A 21,747-nucleotide genomic window follows, 5' to 3' on the forward strand; every position below is an offset into this window, starting at 1 on the left:
GAAACAAGAAGAGGCAGTGGGGCTGAAGAGATGGTTCAGCGGTAAAGGTGCTTGCTTGTAAAGCCTGATGGCCTGGGTTCGATTCCCCAGTGCTCATGTAAAGCCAGATGCACAAAGTGGTGCATGTACCTGGAGTTCATTTGTAGCAGCTGGAGGCCCTGGAGCTCCCATACTTATTCACTCTCTATCTGCCTTTTTTCTATTTCTTAAATAAATAAATAAATAAATAAATAAATAAAAAGATGAGCCAGCAGGCTGCAAAACTTGGGACAGTCCTGGGAGTTTGGCGGTGAGGGTCGTGGAAGGATGAGCACAGGCTCTGCTCTAAGCATCTTCACACGGAGACAATTGTAGCCGCTTTGGGAAACCTTGACAGACAGCAGATGCTGACCAGTCCACGCCCTGGGGCAGACAGAAAGGGACAGTCAGCCTCTCTGTTCCCACCTGTGCTGCCCCTGCAAGTTTTCTAACAAAGCCACACCCTGGGGCTTCAGATTTGACCACAGACAGGTTGTCAGAGGAAAACCACATGACCTGAGATTGAAACATGCAGGCTCCACAAAGATGGCTCACACCTTGCCACTTTTGGGACCCTTGATGGCAGCAAAGTCCCTGCTTCTCCTTCTGGAATGCTGCCTTGCCCCAGTCAGAAAGTGGGCCCGGGGTTGGTTTGCATGACCCACCCGCTGAGAAAGGAAGCAGGTCAAAGACTGGGCTCCTACCCTCAGAGAAAGTCTTAAGTCTGTGGAGGATCTTGTATACATTCAAACAGGCACAAATCAAAAAGAAAATGTCAGGGGGAAAAAGCTTAGGAATAATAAAATAAGTGAAATAGGAAAAGCCTTATCAGATGTTTTAAATAAATGTTCATGTAGTGGCTCATGCTTGCCATCCAGCATTTGGAAGGCTGAGGCAGGAGGACTGCTGAGTTTGAGGCCAGCTTGTACTACACAATGAGTTCCTAGCTAGCCTGAACTACATTGTGAGATCCTATCTCAAAAAACCCTAACCAAGCCAGGTGTGGTGGCGCACACCTTTAATCCCAGCATCCAGGAGACAGATGTAAGAGGATTGCTGTGAGTTTGAAGCCACCCCGAGACTACATAGTGAATTTTAGGTTAGCCTGGGCTAGAGTAAGACCCTAACTCAAAAAAAGGGGGCTCTGGAGAGGTGGCTTAGTGGTTAAGGTACTTGTCTGCAAGGCCAAAGAACCCAGGTTCGATTCCCCAGGACCCATGTAAACCAGCTGCATAAGGTGGTGTATGCATCTGGAGTTCATTTGCAGTGGCTGGATGCCCTGGCATGCCCATTCTCTTTCTCTCTGCCTCTTTCTGTCTCTCAGATAAATAAATAAAAATAAATTTTTTAAAAAATAAAAGATTTTTAAAAACCTAAACAAATAAACAAACCTGTCACTAGCTCAATTATGACCTGTTGGGGTGACTCAAGGGTGGAAAGAAAGAAGAGAGAAAGGAAGGAAGGAAGGAAGGGACAGAAAGAAAGAGAGAGAAAGGAAGGAGGGAGGGAATGAAAGAGAAGAGAGAGAGAGAGAAACAGGCACAAGCGATAAAGTGAAAGGCGGGATCCAGTGGCCTGTAGGCTCTGATGGAGGCGCTGCAGCCCCGCCTAACCAGCGCTGGTTTATTTTATACACAAGCTAGAAGGCTTCACACATTATCAGCTAAGTTTGAGTTTTCTTCCAAACATGGGTGAAAAAAAAATCACAACTTGGGGGTAGTGGCCAAGTGATACAGGAACAAAGAAGCTATAGTCTGATGTCTGCATGCAATGTTCTCTGCACAAGGTCAGGCTTGCACAAACAACCCGGAAGGAGGCTGGAGGGATGGCTTAGCGGTTAAGGCACTGTGTAACCTAAGGATCCAGGTTTGACTCCCCAGAACCCACATAAGCCAGATGCACATGGTGGTACATGCAACTGGAGTTTGTTTGCAGTGGCTAGAGGCCCTGGCATGCCCATTCTCTCTCTCTCTCTCTTCCTCTCTTCCTCCTTCCCTTTCTCTGCAGTAAATAGATAAATAAAAATTAAAAAAAAAAAAAAAAAACAGAAGGAGAAAGTAAGGAGGAGCTTCGCCCCACTCAGGTTTCTGGCAGTTCACTTGGAAGTAGACATGGCTGTGCCTATGTCAATGGCTCCTACTGGCTGTGGCTCTGCCCCGTGCAGGGTTCATCTCTTGAATGCAGTGTTCCATCACATGCAGCTCTCTACACAAACCTAGATAGGTGTTATTTTCAGATGCATAGTGGGGCATAAAGAGAGAGAGAGAGAACTGGTTTCAACCATCTAGACAAAAATTAGCTTATAGCAAAAGGAGAATCATAATTTGATGAGAAACGTTACTCAAAATATAATTGAGATAATTGTGGTTAATTGGGGAAAAGGAACTTGAATCCGTCCCACAAATTAATGGCATGATAAAGTGCCGAGGTGTTAAAGGCATAGGTATGAAAAAGAAGGCCAGCCTTGAAAAAAACAAACCTGGATGCAAACAGAATTGAACATTTATCAAATTACTGCTTGAGGGGTAAAAGGGTAATTATCTAAACTCAGGAGAAATGAAAGAAAATCACAAAAGTGACAGGTTTGACTATGTAACACTTTAGAGCTCTTGAATATAAAAGGAGGAAAAAAAACCCTCTAATTCACAAGGGACACAACAGCCTAGGGAAAATCTCTATAGCTAGGCTTGGACAACAGGAAAAGGACCATTGGTTTCTATAGAAAGAGTTTGTACAAGATGAAAAGGAAACTACAGAAATGCCAATACATAAGTAGCACAAATTCATGACTAAGAAATATAATAACCTAACAACCTATAAGAAAAATTGTTCTGCCTTGCTGGAAATGTAAATCAAAATAATGAGGTGCCATTCTTTGTCTACTAACTTAGCATGCTAAATATAATCATGAACCCTGGTGCTGGCAAGATTGCTCTGGTAGCATGTTTTGGTACAGCACCACTGAGAAGCAATTTGGAACTATGTACTGTGAGTGACAAAAACATTCATACCTACTGACTGGTGATATTACTTCTGGGAAAGTATGCTGTGAAAATAATTGAGGCTATGAAAAAAAGGCCTTTAATATAATAATCATAATCCCAGCGTTATCTACAAGCTGGAAGCTATCCAAGAGCCCTGTGGGAAGGATGGGAGAACAATTCTCCTAGCCTCCAACTATCTGAAGAACGGCACCAGTGATGAGAGTCACCAGACAATTATCCTCTAGTGAAGATACCCTGCAGGTCTAAAGTTTTATTATTTCTCCACTATTATATTAAAAAGAGCACATATGCTCACAAATTTAGAAAATGTAGTTTAGAAAAATATTTTTTTTAAGTTATGGTCCCATCACCCAGAGATGAGCCCTAACCACATCAACTCACTGTGTTTTTCTATCTGTATATATACATTCATCACACATACTTCTCCTAATGACTGGGTGGCAATATATGTATCATTTTATAACCTCTTTTGAAATTAATAATATGGCATTAATACTTCAAAGTAATTGTAAGATCTTCTGTACCATCTTAATTGCTGTATGATGTTACCTTGAAGGACATGTTGGGCTGTTAACAAATCTCCTTCTGTAGGAGTTTTAGCTCATTCTCTCTCTCTTCCTCTCTGAAGCTACTGCAAGAAAAAATTCCTGCAGTGGCATCTCTGCACTCAGTCACAATTATTTCCTTACATTATGTTCCTGTAAATTAAACTCATAGATCAAAGGATACTCAAACTATAAAGGTTTCAGAAATGTGCCAAATTATCATGTTTTTACTTATTGAGGTCATTTTCTACATTTGCAAAGTCATATAATTTTAGTCAAAATCATCATCATTAACATTATGAAAAATGCAATGGGGTGATTTTATGTGTGGACCCTTCCTTCCTTAGCCTTGATAAATGAAGAACTGCACGAACCCTACATTCCCCCCACCCGCTTTCCTCTTAGCTTAACAGAATTTCAAACTTGTCTCGACCACGAAAGGGAATGAGAACTGGTGCAGCATGCTCATGACAACTGATTTTCCTTTGTCTGTTTATTTCTGGAGGGGTGGGCTGGGGACCCAGAGCCGACAGTGAGACTTCAGAAGCCTGCCACAGCAGTTTCCAAGGTAAGTGTTGGATACCCTCTTTCTGCTTCTTCCCTCTTGCCATGAATATAGATGCGAGAAGACAGTTTGAGAAGCCATCTTATCTCCACGAGGGAACCCCATGTAGAATTCTCACACCCAGCGTCATGGATCCAGCAGCGCAATAGCCTGCCTCAGGACTGCTCTTGAACTCCGTTCTGTTTGCGCACCGTGACTATATTTTCTACTTGCAGTCAAGAGTTCTGTAACTAAAACATCAGAAAAATGCTGGTGGCGGCTCAGGGAAAGGGCTCAGGGAATAAGAGTGCCCTGAGTTCAATCACCAGGGCCTGTAAAAGGCTGGCCATGGCTGTGCGTGCATACTGCAACCCCAGTGCTGAGGCGGGTGGAGGCAGGAGGATCACTGGGGCGCCCTGGCCAGCCAGCCTGACCCCAAACCCCCAGATTCAGGTTCCGTGAGAGACTCTGTGTTAAGGAAAAAAAAACACAAGAGCTACAGAAGAGGACAACCAGCACTCTCGGGCCTCTTCACAATTGCACACAGGTCATGAACACCTACACACACACACACACACACACACACACACACACACACTTTAAATTAAAAAAGAATGACAGCTGCAGTTTAAAAAATAGGTCCTAGCCAGGCGTGTTGGTGCATGCCTTTAATCCCAGCACTGCGGAGGCTGAGAAAGGAGGATCACCATGAGTTTGAGGCCAGCATGAGACTACATAGTGAATTCCAGGTCAGCCTGGGCTAGAGCAAGACCCTACCTTAAAAAAACTAAACTAAACTAAAAAGAAATAAAATAGGGCTGGAGAAATGGCTTAGAGATGAAGGCCCTTTGCCTGCATAGCCAAAGGACCTCAGTTTGATTCCCCAGGACCACGTGAGCCAGATGCACAAAGGGCACACACATCTGGAGTTCGTTTGCCATGGCTAGGGGCTTTAGTGTGCTCATTCTCTCTCTCTCTCTGCCTTTCTCCCTCTCTCCCTCTCTCTCTCACTCACACACGAATAAATGAATAAAATACACTAAAAAAATTTTTAAATAAAATAGGTCCTTCAGGCAGGAGACATGAAGGCAGGAGAGTAGGCCATGTTCTTCTCACAACAATGGTTAATAGAGTGAGCACAGGGAAGGAACTACTGCAAGCCACAGAGACAAGGTGGGCTGAGACGGGCCCACTGGGGCAGCACGGGCGCCTCCATCCTGGGCTGCTCCCTGCCAGTGGCAGAAAGTGTTTTCTTCTGTTTGTGATGAATGAGATGAAGCCAGACTCACACAGTGGCAAGCAGCTTGGGGTCAGATGCAAGGAAGGAGGCGAACTGTAATCACCAGCTCACTCTTCTATCTTGCTCTCTGGCCTTTGTCTCTTAGATCCTTTCCAACGTTCCTCAGTAGGCGGAGGTATTATGTCTTCTCCAGTGGGTGGACAGATGAGTCCCTGATTGCTTCTGGGAATACACAGCTCCTGTTATTTGTGGAAAACCTATCGAAAGGGCAGGAACCTTCTCTGCAATACTTCCTGGGCTGTGGTTGCGAAGCGGTTCTTATAATGAGAGCTGTTAAGATCAAGGTACCTATTTTCCTTCTAGGGGTTGGGAACAGAAGTGCATATAAAGTGTTCTGAAGTGAAAACGTCCCCACCGGCGTTCCTCTCCCCAGCCCAGTGTCTGATTTCCGATCCCCCTGCAGGTCTGTGGGTGGCTGCTCTGGGAAGTCAGGAGTACTCAGCCACAGCTCTCCCTCAGCACATGCCTTGGGAACCCTTGAGGCCCGAGAGCCTTCTGTGCTAGCTAATTGCCACTTGTCAAGACTGCCAGCCTCAATTCATGGCAATTTATCAGTGTGTGGTTAATCGTTTCCTTCAAAGAGAAGGGGGGAAAGTTGATTGAAAATATTTTGGACAAAGGAGACATCTGAGAGCTTATTTGAGAAGTCTCTGTGACAACGGCAGGTCACAGACGGAGCTGAGACTGTAGCCCTGCTGGAGACGGGGTGACGCAGGAAGACAGGACACTCCTCCTTAATGACAGGACGTGTTCTTCTGTCTGGGAGAAATTGGAAGCGGCCGCACTTGGAGGCAGGCACAGCGCAAGGTCTCTTCAGTTCACAGAGGCACAAAGAATTGGACTTTCACAATTTGTTCTCGTTTTTCTTTGGAGTTCTCCTTCCGATTCTTTTCCTGGTGGCACTCCCTTTTATCTGCCTCACCACTTTGACTCCTCCACAGACTGAAGAAATTGTTCCAGGAAGCTATAAGTGCTTCTCTCGAACCATCCTGAGCTTCAGGGGAAAGCCTGAGGACGCAACCTTGCGTGTGTGGGTATGAGAAGGTACAGGGATGGGCCCTGGGTAAAAGAGGGTCCTCCACCACTCCTCTCCTGACCAGGCACCTCTTCAGGTGGGAAACCACACGCACACTGCCCATTTCAGACAGAGGCTACCACTACTCACTTCTTTTTTTTTTTTTTTTAAATTTTTATTTGAGAGCGACAGACACAGAGAGAAAGACAGATAGAGGGAGAGAGAGAATGGGCGCGCCAGGGCTTCCAGCCTCTGCAAACGAACTCCAGATGCGTGCGCCCCCTTGTGCATCTGGCTAACGTGGGACCTGGGGAACCGAGCCTCGAACCGGGGTCCTTAGGCTTCACAGGCAAGCGCTTAACCGCTAAGCCATCTCTCCAGCCCTACTCACTTCTTCTAGTCACCACCACACCTGCCTCTACTTTCCACAAATTCTACATGCCCTCACAACACCTGCTCCTCTTCTCCATTTCAGAAAAGGGAGTTGCCACGATCTACTCATATTAACCCTAGATTCTTGGTCTCCCTCACTTGCTCACCTGAGTTCTGCCGATTTAAAAAATTTCTCCAGTCCTCACTCAAATCTTTATCAGCTCTACCTTGAACAATCTGACTTGATGACAGAAGAAAAAAAGAACCTACCTGAAATAAAAATCCAATCACCTTCCTTCTGGGTTAAAAATCCTTCTCAAGTCACAGGATAAAGTTTGAAAGCGCTGGCATGCCCCACAAGGCCTTCTAAAGGCTGGCCTGTAGCCACCATGCCTAGGCCAAATCAGGGACCCCCTGCGACATGTCTACAGATTCCCTCATGCAGCAGGTGCCACATTTGCTGTTCCTGCTAGTGGGAGAACAATGTGACCCCCCTGGGGGTGTGTCTTAGAACACCAGGCCAGGAGCAGAGCAGAGGTTGTCTGGACTTAGATCTACACTGAACCCTAGAAAATGGTCAAGACCAGAGGGTAGGGAGTAGGAAGAAACAGAGGAGGCCAATTAGTGCTGAAGTGGTTTGGGAAATAGCAATGTTAGTGGACTTGAATGTAACCAGAACCTGAAAATAGTCATGTTCCTCATGAATGCCCCATAGGAGTCCTCACTCTTCACAGCAAAAGAGAATCCTTGAAGCTAGGTGACAGGAAAAGTTCTGTGGGTGCCAGGAACACACCTGACAGCCTGATACTTGCTCAAAGGACCTATGGACACTTTGGCCATGGTGCCAGGGGAAAACATCACACTGCTTCAAGAAGACACACTTTTAGCTGGGTGTGGTAGCTCATGCCTTTAATCCCAGCACTTGGGAGGCTGAGGTAGGAGGACCGCTGTGAGTTCAAGGCCAACCTGAGACTAATTCCAGCTCAGCCTGGGCTAGAATGAAACCCTACCTCAGAAAAAAAAAAAAGAAAGAAAAGAAAAAAGGGGCAGATGGAGAGATAGCTTAGTGGTTAAGGGTCTCTCCTGTGAAGCCTAAGGATCCAGGTTAGATTCCCCAGCACCCACGTAAACCAGCTATACAAGATGGCAATGCATCTGGAGTTTGCAGTGGCTACAGGCCCTGGTGTGCCCATTCTCTCTCTCTCTCTAAAAATAAGTAAATAAACAAAATAAATATTTTTTTTAAAAAGAAGACACACTCCTACTCTCCACATCTGCCCTGATTCCCAGCCCTGCGGCATGCCCAGCTGTCAACAGTGCCCATTCTGAGCATCCCAGTACTGAATGATCAGCTGGCTCCCTCAGGAAGCTGGCTGTCATGCTGGGCCATTTCCTCCAGAAGCACAATGACTTATCTTTACCATAAGAGACTCTTCTGGAGACTTCCTAAGCCTCTGTCAGCCAAATCACCCACACCTTTGTCTAGAGCTTTCTGTAGTGCACCACACTGCTGCAGACCAAGGGAATCTGCAGACAATGCACCTCTCTGGGACTGCCTTGAAGCAGGAGTCTGATGGATCTTCTGGTCCTGCACAGCAGCAGGCTGGGCAATATTCTGTCTTCCAGAACTGCAGTCCGCAAGTCCGGCAGCAGTGGGAGGAGAGCGGAGAGGATCGTCCTGCCATTACAGCGACCTGGCGCATTAGTCACTTTTCTCTTTGCTGTGACTGAACCCCTGACAAGAAGCAACTTTTAAGGGAGGAAGGGCTTGTTTTGGCTTAAAGCTTCAGAAAAGGTATGGTCCACCACGGTGGGGAAGGCATGGTAGCAGGAGCCTGCAGCAGCTGGACACATTACCTTTGCAGCAAAGAGTGGGCAGGAAGTGGGGTTATATTATAAAGCTGCAAAACTTCAAAGCCCACCCCTAGTGACCCACCTCCTCCAGCAAGGCTCTACCTCCTAAAGGCCTCACAAGCTTCAAAAACAGAGCTAGGGATCAGGTGCTCCAACACACGGGGGACATTTCACATTCAAACCACAATGCTTTCTTCCTGCCCCATCTCTGGACCTGGTCATCTGGAGGCTTTCACCCCAGGTAGCAACTGGTGGCCTGACAGTGCATTCTCAGAGAGCCACCGGGCCAGTTGGAGCTTCTCTGGTTCCTTAAGGTACAGAACCCTCGTGGAGTGCTTTGCACGCACAGGAGGCTCATCTGTGGGTGTCTTCACGGGAGTTTATTTGTGACTAGGTGACCAGATCTGCTGGATGGGCCTTATGAGACAAGAGCGATGTGGGGGAGGGTGCAAACTAGCAAGCCCCGTCAGGGTGGCTTCCTGACTCACCCTAACACCCCCTTCTCTATGAATCATGCTCAGCACACATGGGAACCCAAGCAACTAAACGTCAATTCCCTAGGAATCTGGGATTTCATGTCATACCACCTAGGAACAGATCCCCCCAAACCAACATCCCAGCACCCTCAGTGTGCAGCATGTTGGGGGGCAGTGGCCCAGCTAGTCAATCAGATGATGATGGCAGCTGTTGCTGGTTCACATTGCTGGTAGAAATTACCCAACCAAGAGCAGCTTGTGGGAATAAAGAGGTTTATTTTGGCTTACAGGCTTGCGAGGGAAGCTCCATGATAACAGGGAAAACAATGAGCAGAGGGTGGACATCACTCCCTGGCCAACATAAGATGGACAATAGCAACAGGAGAGTGTGCCAAACACTGGCAAGAGGAGACTGGCTATAAACCCAAAAGCCCACCCCCAACAATACACTGCCTCCAGGATGCATTAATTCCCAAATCTCCATCAACTAAAGCATGTCCAACCCACAGTGGACCACATGTGACCCAGGAGAGCTATGAATGAAGCCCAACACAAAACTGTAAACTTACTTAAAATATTGAGACTTTTGTTTTGGTTTTGAAACAGTGTCTCACTCTAGCCCAGGGTGACCTGGATCTCACTCTGTAGTCCCAGACTGGCCTCGAACTCATGGTGATCCTCTTACCTCAGCCTCCTGAGTGCTGCAATTAAAGGCATGTGCCACCACACCTGGATCCATCATGAGATTTATTTTACCTTTTTGTTTTGGAATTTGATTTTGATGTTCTTGTGCATGAGCTTTGTGGATAACAATGTCATGTGACAATGTCAACAGACTGGACATATCTGGGAGAATAAGAACTCCTGGAGCCATGCCTCTGGAAGCCAACTTGGCTCCAGCCCCAGCCTACCTAAACTTCCAGCTCTCCCTTGATTCCATGAAATATTCTGACAGTCTCCTAATAAATTCCAGTATCATATAAATTACTCTGTATTACTTTTTTTTGTTTGTTTGTTTTTGAGGTAGGGTCTCATGCTAGCTCAGCTGTCCTGGAATAAACTATGTAGTCTTAGGCAGACCTTGAACTCACATCGATCCTTCTACCTCTGTCTGTTGAGTGCTGGAATTAAAGGCATGTGCCACCATGTCCAGCCCCAGTATTACTGTCAACCCAAATAGTATTCATACCTACATAGGGCTTTTCTATCATCCTCAAAAGAAACCCGGGCTGGAGAGATGGCTTATGGTTAAGGCACTTACCTGCAAAGCCTAAGGACTCACGTTTGACTCACCAGGTCCCATGTAAGCCCGACACACAGTGATGCAAACGTGCAAAGTTGTACATGCACACAAGGGGCACATGCATCTGGAATTCGATTGCAGTGGCTGCAGGCCCTAGCATGCTAAGTCTCTCTCTCTCGCTCTCACATTTAAAAAAAAAAGGCAGTCTGTTGGGCTTGCCTCAAAAAAAAAAAAAAAAGAAAGAAAAAAAGACACTTATACTCCCCTAAGAGACTTTCAGCCCTTCAAAAGGCTGAGTGGGGAGGCTTGGAGCCCATCAATTTGTTCCCTCAGTTGCCCCAGGGCTGTGGTCAGTTGTGATCTGCTCATTAACACTCTCCTAGCCATCCTTGGATCATTGAAACTATGAATCCTCTCCCAGGCAGCGTGGTGGGGAGCAACACCCTCTCCACTGTGTGACATTCTAAGAGGTACAAGGGTCTCTAGGTTAAGAAGACCCATTATTCATCACCTTATCCCTTCTCTCTGAGAGCTCTGAACAGAGTGACTAATGTTGATGGCTGATGAAGACAAATTGTGCCAACCTTTAAAAGACGCAAGGAGCTGATTGCATCAAGATGCGCTGCGCTTGGCAACAGGAATATGGCTTCTTCATGGGGATCGCTAGGGCAACAATCAGCCCTCCAACAAAGGTCTGAAAATACAGCCAATGTGACTTAAACAAAGAAGCTGGCTCCTCTGACTGCCCACTGACTCTGCTGGGCACAAGCAGCAGTGACCAGCACCCGAGGCCATGAAGAGCTGGCCCTGCTCCTTCCTTAGGCTGCAATCTCAGGATCCCCCACATAGCATCTGCCGGACATGATCTTCCCGTCCTCCATCCGCCACTCCATTTTCAAGGAACCTAGCATTTCAACCAGGGCTCCTGCTTGAGCAGGCCCGTGATACCAGAGGGCAAAACAGAAAACAGGCGAGGAGCCCTGCTCCTCCACAGCACCACTCCATCTCAGCAATGTCTGAAGGCAAGCGGCATCCGACAAGGTACCCGCTGTACTGCTCCAAGGACCACCTACCTTTGTCAGCTGCTGCTCAGAGGAGAATCCCAAACCAAACACCGTGTTTGCTCTGCTGTCGGCCCACTGCCCAAACTTCTGAGAGGTTTTGGTGAAAGTCATATTTGGGGTGATTGTGCTGTTTATGATCACCTGTAAGAAAAGAGCACACAGGAAGAATGTAAACACTGAACTAGACCCCATGATGCTCCTCAAAACATCTGCTGGGAAAACCAATGGCCACAGCAAGCTTCCTCTGCCCTCTTATATTTAGCCCTAAGTTGCACTCACACATATATGCATAGATGTATAACAATGAAAAGCATCGATTTCAGGTACTTAACAATAGTCAGCCTAAAATAAGATCTCCTGCATTACCAGTGGGAAACAGAGCTCCTGCTATTTACTGTCCCAAAGTTGCCAAGCATAATGGCTATCCATGCACACATGTTGGGCCTTAAGAGGCCCGGACGCAAGGCCTAGTGGAACTTCCTGAGCCTAGCTAAAATTTGGTGACTTGTCTCTGGCCAGTATGACTCAGCAGGACGCCAAATTGCCTCTGGCCTGCTACTTCTGCAAAAAAGTTAGAGTTCCCAGGCGCGCTTAGAACCAATCATTTCAAAAGTCGCGATATGCTATTGGCCCTTCCACCTCATCCTTCCTTGAGATCCCCGCCGTCGTTCTCAACATCTGCCTGTAACAATAAAGTGAGTTCCTGCTTCGACAAGACTCCTGGCTTGGTGGTGTGTTCCTGGCCATCGACACTCATCCTCCTCCTCAACCCCTTGGGAGGAACCAATGGGTCTGGTCCTTCTCAGCACTACCTGCCGGGGGAGCCCAGCACACACAGTCTCAGAAGAACGGCCCTACACACCTTTCCCCTGCACTCCAGAGATCAGTCCAAACCATTTAGATTTGCCACCAGCAATTGTAATTTTTTATTTATTTATTTGAGAGCGACAGACACAGAAAGAAAGGCAGATAGAGGGAGAGAGAGAGAATGGGCGCGCCAGGGCTTCCAGCCTCTGCAAACGAACTCCAGATGCGTGCGCCCCCTTGTGCATCTGGCTAGCTAACGTGGGACCTGGGGAACCGAGCCTCGAACCGGGGTCCTTAGGCTTCACAGGCAAGTGCTTAACCGCTAAGCCATCTCTCCAGCCCTCCACCAGCAATTGTAACAAGGGGAAAGAGAAGGTGCTCTCCAGTTAGGATAGTTCGAAGAGGTTGATTTATAAAGAGACCAGTTAAAGGAAGAAGGGATGGAGAGGCTACAGATCATGAAAGGAGGGGTCATGTGGACCAGGCTGACATTCTGGTGACAGTAACTGCCAGCAAATGTGTCCCTACAAGATACCTTCCAGTGAGTTGTTGGCCAGGGAGGTCCCTGTTGCCTCCAAAACATTACTGGTTATTGCCAAGGCCCTTGGTTTCCCATAAGTAACACATAGTAAGACCCTATTGCTGAAGACTTCACATGCCTGGGTAGCAAGGTCACTGAGAAATCAAACTTGTGCTGAGCTGAAAACCTTCTCCCTGTAGACTAGCCAAACTGAAAGCTGGAAAAAGCTACACTGTATGCAGCCCTGTGGGAGACAGAGTCATCAGTGGTGAGAACAGTGAACACTGGGAGCCTTAAGTGTGGCCAGATAGGCCATATGACTGAACAGGTGCAATAGTGGCATGTCTGCTCTGGGGGAAACAAACTGCTCTCAATTGGACTGGAGGCCCACTCTATGGGAGGGAATACATGCCTGGTACTGAAAACACAATCAAAAGTCTATGGCAGGGGAGGTCATGAACCTTAGGGGTATAAAGCTTGCTCTTGTCTGGATAAATGCATATATTATTCTCACCAAACTGCCATGAAAGCACTATACTTAATCTTTGTATTCATATATTAATGCTACTCTCACTTTTGGATAGAGAAGCTTCTCTTTTCAGTTAACAGCAACCACTGGCATTACCCAGAAGGCACCATAGTGCTGAGAAGGGGCAGAGGAGTGTCCCGCACTGAAACATCTCTATTATAGCCTCTAATGCTCAGGGTTCATTGCGGAAGAGGTGGTGGAAAGAATGTAAGAGCCAAAGAAAGGGTACCACTCCTTAAAATACAACTGTCCAGACAGAATTTGGCCTCATTATTCACTACTTCGCAAGACCCTCATAATAGGAGAAAAAAATGATGATATCAAAATAAAAGAGAGACTAATGGAGAGAGGGAAGGGATATGATGGAGAGCAGAGTTATGAAGGGGAAGGTGGGGAAGAGAATGAAAATATCATGGTTTATTGTCTGTAAGTATAGAACTTGTCAATAAAAAAATTTTTAAAGAAGATGTAAGCCATGAACTTGGGTTCAATTCCCCAGTACCCATGTAAAGCAGATGCACAAGGTGGTGCATGCATCTGGAGTTCGTTTGCAGTGGCCAGATGCATCTGGAGTTCATTTGCAGTGGCTAGAGGCCCTAGCACGTCCATTCTCTCTCTCTCTATCTGCTTCACACCTCTCCAAATAAATAAATAAAATATTAAAAATGTTTTCAAAATACTAGCAAGTGGTTTTAAAAGGTAGGTATACTGAATGAACTCACAAAACATTGATTAGTTGATTTCAAGAGCAAAAGCAATTTCTCCTGCTTGGAGGTTATTCAGCTTCATAAGCTTGTGAACTCATCACTTTTAGGGAAATTTTCAGCCATTTTTTTCCACATAGATTGTTTCTGCTCTACTGTCTCCTCTCCTTGCTTCTCTCTCTAGGACTCTAATTATACATATGTAGACCTGTTGAGTATGTCTAGTATTTTTCACACTCACCAATTCTCATCATCCCTCCTGTTCTTGTCTTTCTGCTTCAATTTGGGTATTTTTTATTCATCTAGTTTCTGGCTCAATCTGCTATTATATCTATTGAAACCATTCAGTACTTAAAAATTATTTTATTGCTAGGTGTGGTGGTGCATGCCTTTAATCCCAGCACTCGGGAGGCAGAGGTAGGAGGATTGCTATGAGTTCGAGGCCACCCTGAAACTACATAGTGAATTCCAGGTCAGCCTGGGCTAGAGACCCTACCTCCAAAAACCAAAAATAATATTGTTGGGCTGGAGAGATTGCTTAGTGGTTAAGGCACTTGCCTGCAAAGCCGAAGGGCCTGGGTTCGATTCCCCAGTACCCATTTAAGCCAAATGCACAAGGTGGCACATGCATTTGGGGTTCATTTGCAGTGGCTGGAAGACCTGGCACACCCATTCTCTCTCTCTCTCATTCTGCCTCTTTCCCTCTCTCAAATAAAAATAAAATTTTATTTGTTAGAAAGAGAGAGAGAGAGAGAGAGAGAGAGAGAGAGAGAGAGAGAGAGAGAGAGAAAGATGTATTTTTGACAGGGTCTCACGTAGACCAGACTAGCCTCAAACTCACTATGTAGTTGAGGAGGACCTTGAACTCCTGATCCTCCTGCCTCTACCTCCCAAGTGCTAATATTACAAACCTATGGTACCACATAATAGCTAGCAAATCTTAAGGGACAATTGGCCATGTGTCTGGAGTCACTCAAGTCCCCCATTTTGTCACTCAAGATATGTGATCACAGCATCTCTGCTGGTGTCTGTCTGCCTGCAGCAGCCTTTCTTGGAGAGCCAGGCTGGGTTGCTGCCTCCAATTGCCCTGGCAACAAGGTGCCTAGGTGGTCAGTGTTTGTTCCCTACTCCCTCTGGGGCTTCTGTGTCTTTGTGTGGTTGAGGACTTCGCAACGCTTTGCTTTCTACACACTGAAATCTGAAGAAAGCTTTGCCTCGCCTGTCAGAAGTGCGCAGCGGCACCTCTTCCACTCTGGGACAGACGTGGAATTCAGCGAATGTCTTGGGGTTGGAAAATCAGACATGGTGAGGCCTCTCAACTCTCTACTTTTGTGAGTTTAGCCTGTGCCAGTGCTAAGTGCTGTGCTGATTTCTCTTTTCTCCCATTATAAGTATCTCTCTTCCAGAGCCAAACCCTAACCTTTGGCCTACACCCAGCATTGACAGAGGCTCCCAGGACAGAGGCTGCTAATCTCAGCTCCGAGTGGTCCACAGCTCTCTGGGCTTTTGATCTCTGTAGTCCTCATAATTTAAATTGCTCTTTGATGCCTTTAAATCATATTTGTGGGTCTGGGAATACAACTCACTGGTAGAATGGTTTCCCCCATGTGTGAGGCTCTGAATTCAATCCCCAGTACTGCCAAAAAATTTATACGTATCTTATTTTTCCCACTTGTAATCAGAGGGAACACTGGCTTGCTGGAAGCAATATACTTTACCCAGAAGCAAAGTGCTGAATCTGCAGAAGTTCAGAGATGCAACTCACTATGCGTCTCAAGTAACGTTATTCTAGAATGTTTATGGGAAGCTGCTTATGTCAATTAAACAAAACTAGAGGCTCCGACACACCAGTCAAGCTGTTGGTGTGGCTTCACACTCAGCTATTCACTGTCCAAGTCCTCTAATATCCTCTATACTTACTCAAAGCAGTGATTCCAGACCATGAGCCACCTGCCCATCACTTTCCTTCCTCCTACAACATACAACCTGCAACATACAAGGCAAGGCAGACAGATAGAGAGCAGAGAGGTGTCAGATCACAGCTCACTGCTTATGTCCACCGACTGCTTATCCTCCCTCATTCCCTCCTGTCTCAGGTCCCATGTCTTTGCCTCTACCCCCACACATCTGCGCTAGGCATTCCCCACTGAAGGCCCAGAGTTAACAAAAGGTTAGCTCACCCTTGGGACACAAAGTGCTGGCAGCCTTCTAGAACTCATGAGGATTTTGCAGAGGGGGTGTGTGGCATTCTCTTCATTCTACAATAACAAGCCAGCTCTGCTGAGGACTTGCTTTTAGCCTGGCTCACTATAGCTATGCTCCCCAGCGCCTGCACCAAGGTGCCAGCACTTACTGAACACAGCCTAGAGAATCCCACAAGCTGAAGGTCAGCCAAGAGGGAGAAAAATGCCACGTTTTCCCAGGCTGCTCAGCATGGCAATTCTTGGCTCCCTGGCAGGCTCTACAATGTCCTAGCTGGCTCCTAACATATTACCCCAGGTTCTGGAACTTCCTACATCTGTAAGGAAGGAAGAAAGAGGGGTAGAGAGGAGAAAAGGTAAGACCAGCTATCATTTGCCACTATGGTATCCTTCCACCTTGGCACAATCACCTGAGGTAGATGCTCTGAACAACGTCACATTCACAGCAGTAATCCCATCACTACAGAAGTGAGACAGCTAGCTGGCTCCCCTCCCAGAAACACACAGCATCGGCTTCCACAACAGCAGCATGAGGACTGGAGAGGTGGCTGAGTGGTGAAGGTATTTGTCTATGAAGCCCAAGGACCCAGGTCAATTTCCCCAGGATTCATGTAAGCCAGATGCACAAGGTAGCACACGTATCTGGAGTTGGTTTACAGTGGCTGGAGGAACCGGCATGCCCATTCTCTCTCTCTCTTAAAAAAAAAAACAAAAAACAGCATAAATGACATCCCCAACAACCCTGTTGTCAGAAGTGCTCAACCTTAGAATCTTCTTCCTTCACTAACATGGGAATTAACCAAGATTAAGACCTCTAGACCAGTTGTACCAACAGAAGACAGTACAGCCTGCTCCTTTTGCACATGTTCCTCTCCAGGTCCCCACACCTTTTATGGATGTTATTTGTACCTGAAAGGTCTGCATTTCTCCTGGAGGCTCTAACTCAGTTTGGCCTTCACCTTCCTTAGGCATGAATGAATGAGTGAGTGAAACAAAATAAATTATGAAAAGACCTTCTGCTAAAAAAAAGGTTGCTTTTTTTTTTTTTTTTTTTTTTGAGACAGGGTTTTGCTATGCAGCCCAGACTGGTCTTGAATCCAAGATTGTCTTGCCTCAGTCTCCCAAGGGCTGAGTTTACAAGTGCATACCACCATATCCAACTGAAAAGATGTTTTGTATGCTGTGAGTATACAATGGTGAGTGCCCAGTGCAGATGGGTGGTATGGCAGCTTGAATCAGATACACTCCATAAACTCGTGTGTTTTGAAGACTTGGTCTTCGGCAGGTCGCAATTTGCGAAGTGGAGCCTTGGTGGAGGAGGTCTGTTGCTGAAGGCGGGCTCTGGTGTGTTGTAGCCCAGCTTCCCCTTTGCCAGAGCTCAGCTTGTTCATTCTTATAGTTATCTTCCATGTGTTGAGGTAAGATGTGATGTTCAGCCTCTGCTTTACCATCACAAAGCTTCCCCTAGAGACTAAGCCAAAAAAAAAAAAAAGAAAGAAAGAAAGAAAAGAAAAACTCTTTCCTCCCCATCAGCTACTTTTAAAAATGCTTTATTGATTGACTGATTGATTGATGGACAGATGGATTTACAAGGAAGGAGGTACAGCGGGGCAGGGAGGGTGCTCATGCCAGGGCCTCCTGCTACTGTGAATAAACTCCAGATGCATGTGCTACTTTGCACACATGGCTTCATGTGAGCACTGGGAAACTTAACAGGCCATCAGGCTTTGTAAGTAAGCCTCTTTCACTGCTGGGCAATCTCTCCAGCATCCCCCATTAGTTGCTTTTGGTCAGGCATTTTTGTCTCAGCAATGCAAAAGTAACTACCACAGGTGGTCAGGAAAGACATGCTGAGGTTAGGGACAGCAATGGGAACTTGAGGGAAGCTTAGTTCTGGGCAAGTGACTGAAACTTGTTCTTGGGGACTGTAAATAATTGAGGTACAAGGGTTGAAGGACAGTAAAATTATACAATCAGTTTCACTAGTGATGTGGAAACTCACCATTATCATTACATACACGCACCACATTCAAAATCTAACGGGTAGAGAGCTGGGGAGATGGCTCAATGGGTAAAGGCACTTGCCGCACAAGCATGAGCACCTGAGAGGGCCTGTTCACCCTCAGGTTGATCCCCAGCACCCAAGCCAACAGCTGGGCATGGTCATATAAGCCTGTGACCTCGGTCCTATGAGGACAGACAGAAGAACCACTGGAGCTTCATGGTCAGCTAGTCTGACCGATCGAAAATGCTCTCTTCTGGATTCTGCATGCATATCCACAGGGCACGTGCATCAGTGCCACACACACATGTGTACACACCACACATACCACACTGAACCCACATTTGTGCACGTACACACAGGTGCACATGTGTGCGCAGACACACACACACAATGTCGGAGGATACCAAAAGTCTGGGCCGGAGTATGGCGCACTAAGAGTCAGCCCATTAGAAAAATCATGTGGCTTCCTTTCCAGTGGAGCTTTGAAAGCACTTTCCTAACACCTAGCAATGCCACTTGTAAGCACCTACCTGGAAGAAATCTTTGCATAGTGGACACATGGATGCTAAACACGCCCAAGCACACTCACAGCAGCAGTGTTTGCAAAGCGGCATTCACCATCAGAAGAATGGACACACGCCGCGTGCGCGCGCGCACACACACACACACACACACACACACACACACTGTGGTATTTTCATAACAAAATACTATCTGGCAGGGAAATTAACCAAGACTACAAGCATCAACATGGATTTGGCATGGAAATGTAACGTTGCTGGCTTTACCCTGCTCCTGCCTTCTCATGGACAGGAGCTCACTGTATTCTCTCCTCCTTCCTTCTCTCCAGGTAGGATTCTCAAAGCCCCCCTTGGCTCCTTGGGTAAGAACTCTACATTTCTTCCTGAAGTTCTAGACTTGCCCATTTCTGGAAAACCACCCCCTGCCTTTGGGATGAGCTCTGTCTTCCTTTCTTCTCTTAAGTTCTATATATAATTTAATAAATGAATTTTAAAAAATAAATTATTAAACTTAATTTAAAAGGAGGGACTCCAGTATGAATCTATTTATAGAAGAATTTAAAACAGGTAAAATTATTATTTAGGGCAGGGGTCAGCACACTATAGTCCTCAGGCCAAATCATGACAATAGCCTGCTTTTGTAAACCATATTTTACTGGAATGCAGCTATGATTATTTATTTATATACTGATCTATGACTATTTTCTTGCTACAAAAGAAAAATAGAATAGCCATATCAGAGGCCATAAAAAATGTACTCTTTGGGTACTGGTGAGATAGTTCAGCAGTTAAAGGGGCTTGCCTGCAAAGCTTCCTGACCTGGGTTGAATTCTCTGGCCATTCACATAAAGCCAGACCCCAAAAGTGGCACAAGCATTTCATTTACAGTGGCAAGAGTGGCAAGTGTATATGTGCCCTTTACCACAAGCTAATAACGGAAGAAATACAAATTTCTCTCTGATCCTTAGAGAAAAAGCTTGCCAACCTCTGGTTTAGTACTGTAAGGAATGTAGTAAAAAACAAAAAAAAAAAAAGCAAACTACAGACAGGAACATCTAATACAAATTTTCAGGAGTAGGGATCTCTTAATGTGTGGTGGAAGATTATATAATTAGAGATAATAAAAATATTTCTGAAGTAAAGTCTTCAGCTTAAAATGACTCAGCCTGATTCTTTGACTTTACTATGGTGTGAAAGTGATTCATATTTAGTAGAAACCATGCTTCAAATTTTGATTTTTCTTTTTTTTTTTTTTTTTTTGAGGTACTAGAGCTGGAACTCTGTGTGCTAAGCATGCTAGGCAAGTGCTCTAGCACTGAGCCTCAGCCAAACCCCTGGTTCTTGTCGCCCCCGGGGGGGGCCACGTACAGCAAGGTCCTCTGACGTTGCCGAGCAGCTGCGATGGGCCACAGCCAGCCATGCAGTCACCCATGCAGCTACGCTAGCACATCCAGCAGCTTAATGTCTTCAGTGCATTTTCAAGCTATGTTATTTTCAATTTATGATGTGTTTGCTGGGCTTAAAGTCAAGGATATTTGTACTAGCAAATGATCTATCTCAACTGAGTTGGGATGGGGGGGCTTCCCCTTCACAAGCTGCTCTTGGTCAGGTGTTTTCTGCCAGCGACGTGGAGTTGCGCTGTGGGCTCAGGTAGGCTGGCTGGGCGGTGGGTCGCTGCTCTGATCGCCTGTGCCGGGTGCTGTGTAGGGGCGTTCCCTTCCCCAGGTCTCTGGTGCTTGCTGGTGCTTGCGCTGGAGGCTGTGGATGGGGGTTGAAGTTCTCCTGCTGGTCCTCGCCATCCTCTTCCTCACAAGCTGCTCTGTTGGTCCCTGCTGTCCTCCCTTCTTGAGTTTGCAAGGAGGCGGCCAGTGTGAGTGGAGAATCTCCTCACCCGGTTCTTCCTGTGGCTGTGGCCATGCGGTCCTGGTTCCCCCACTGCTGGAGCCACTTCTGCCTGCTTCTGTGGATTCTAGTCGCTCTGAATCTCTCCTACTTCTCTGCTGCAGTTGATAGTTCCTTATACACTTCACATTTTAGTAGAAGAGTGTATTTTGCTGGTTTTTTTTTTTGGGGGGGGGGCTTCTTTTCCCCATAGGCTGCTTTGGCATGGCTCCTATTCTGCCATCTTAACAGGAAGTCCTAACTCTAACAACAGTGAAAACTGGTACCAAGAAGTGGTGTCATTGCTGCTAGATACCTGACTCTGTGGCTGTGGCCTTTTGGAGCTGATTTTCAAGAGGAATGTGGAAGGATTTGAAACCTTGGCCTAGGAGGTGCCTTGAAGTGCTATAAGTACAGGTTGATGTAGCATTCTGGTCAGAGTTGAAAGATGTGAATGTAGTAAGATCTATGGACTATCAGGTTTGGCTTAGAAGGGTGAGAAAGAGCTTTGTCTGGAGTGGGCTAAAAAACAGTATTGTGAGAGGCTTACTGTTATGCCTTGTGAGAACTTGTGCATAAAAATGGACTGATGTGGGGAGAGGGATATGGCACAGAAAAAAGGTTGAGCCAAAACTTCCACCCGTTCAGCTGCAATTGTTTGAGAGATTACGACCATTGAGATTGGGCCAGTTGACCTGCACTGGGACAACAGGAAGAATGCAAAATCTTTGGAAGGGGCCTGAACGCTGAAGGAGTATCGTGTTCTCCACAGTCTGCTTTATTACTCCCTGGGTTAACAAGTTGGCAGCCCACCTGGTATTCTGGAGTATAAGAAATGCAAGAAACAAGGGTCATTGAAATTATAACATGGTTTTGTGTTTTGGAAATGGCCATGGGCAATGTGAAGCAGACTTGTTGGATTACCCATGGTGAGGCTCAATGGAGCCATGAGGATGAACTGTGGGATGCAGTAGACACCCAGTGGAGCTGCCAGGACTCTGGGAGAGGCGCTGGCACCGGATGAAGTTTTCTGGGACTGTGAGTAGCCTAGGGAGTTGGAACTCTAGGGAACCTGTTAGAATGATCAGATTTGGAGACTCGTCACTAGTTAGAGTTGTCAGTCTCAGAGCTACAGACCTTGAT

General features: G+C 46.3%; 1 protein-coding gene across 2 annotated transcripts in view; it reads right to left on the reverse strand.

Moving 5' to 3' along the window:
* Positions 1–11,573, reverse strand: part of Homer2 (homer scaffold protein 2) — a 29,737-nt gene extending 18,164 nt beyond the window's left edge. For both annotated transcript variants that reach the window (XM_045145472.1, XM_045145471.1), the window contains exon 1: positions 11,446–11,573. In XM_045145472.1, coding sequence (XP_045001407.1) covers positions 11,446–11,547 — 102 coding nt within the window. In that variant the 5' untranslated portion in view covers positions 11,548–11,573. The remainder of the gene's footprint in view (positions 1–11,445) is intronic.
* Positions 11,574–21,747: the final 10,174 nt, after the last annotated feature.

Source organism: Jaculus jaculus, chromosome 3 (assembly GCF_020740685.1).
Source record: "Jaculus jaculus isolate mJacJac1 chromosome 3, mJacJac1.mat.Y.cur, whole genome shotgun sequence".
NCBI classification, from domain to species: domain Eukaryota; kingdom Metazoa; phylum Chordata; class Mammalia; order Rodentia; family Dipodidae; genus Jaculus; species Jaculus jaculus.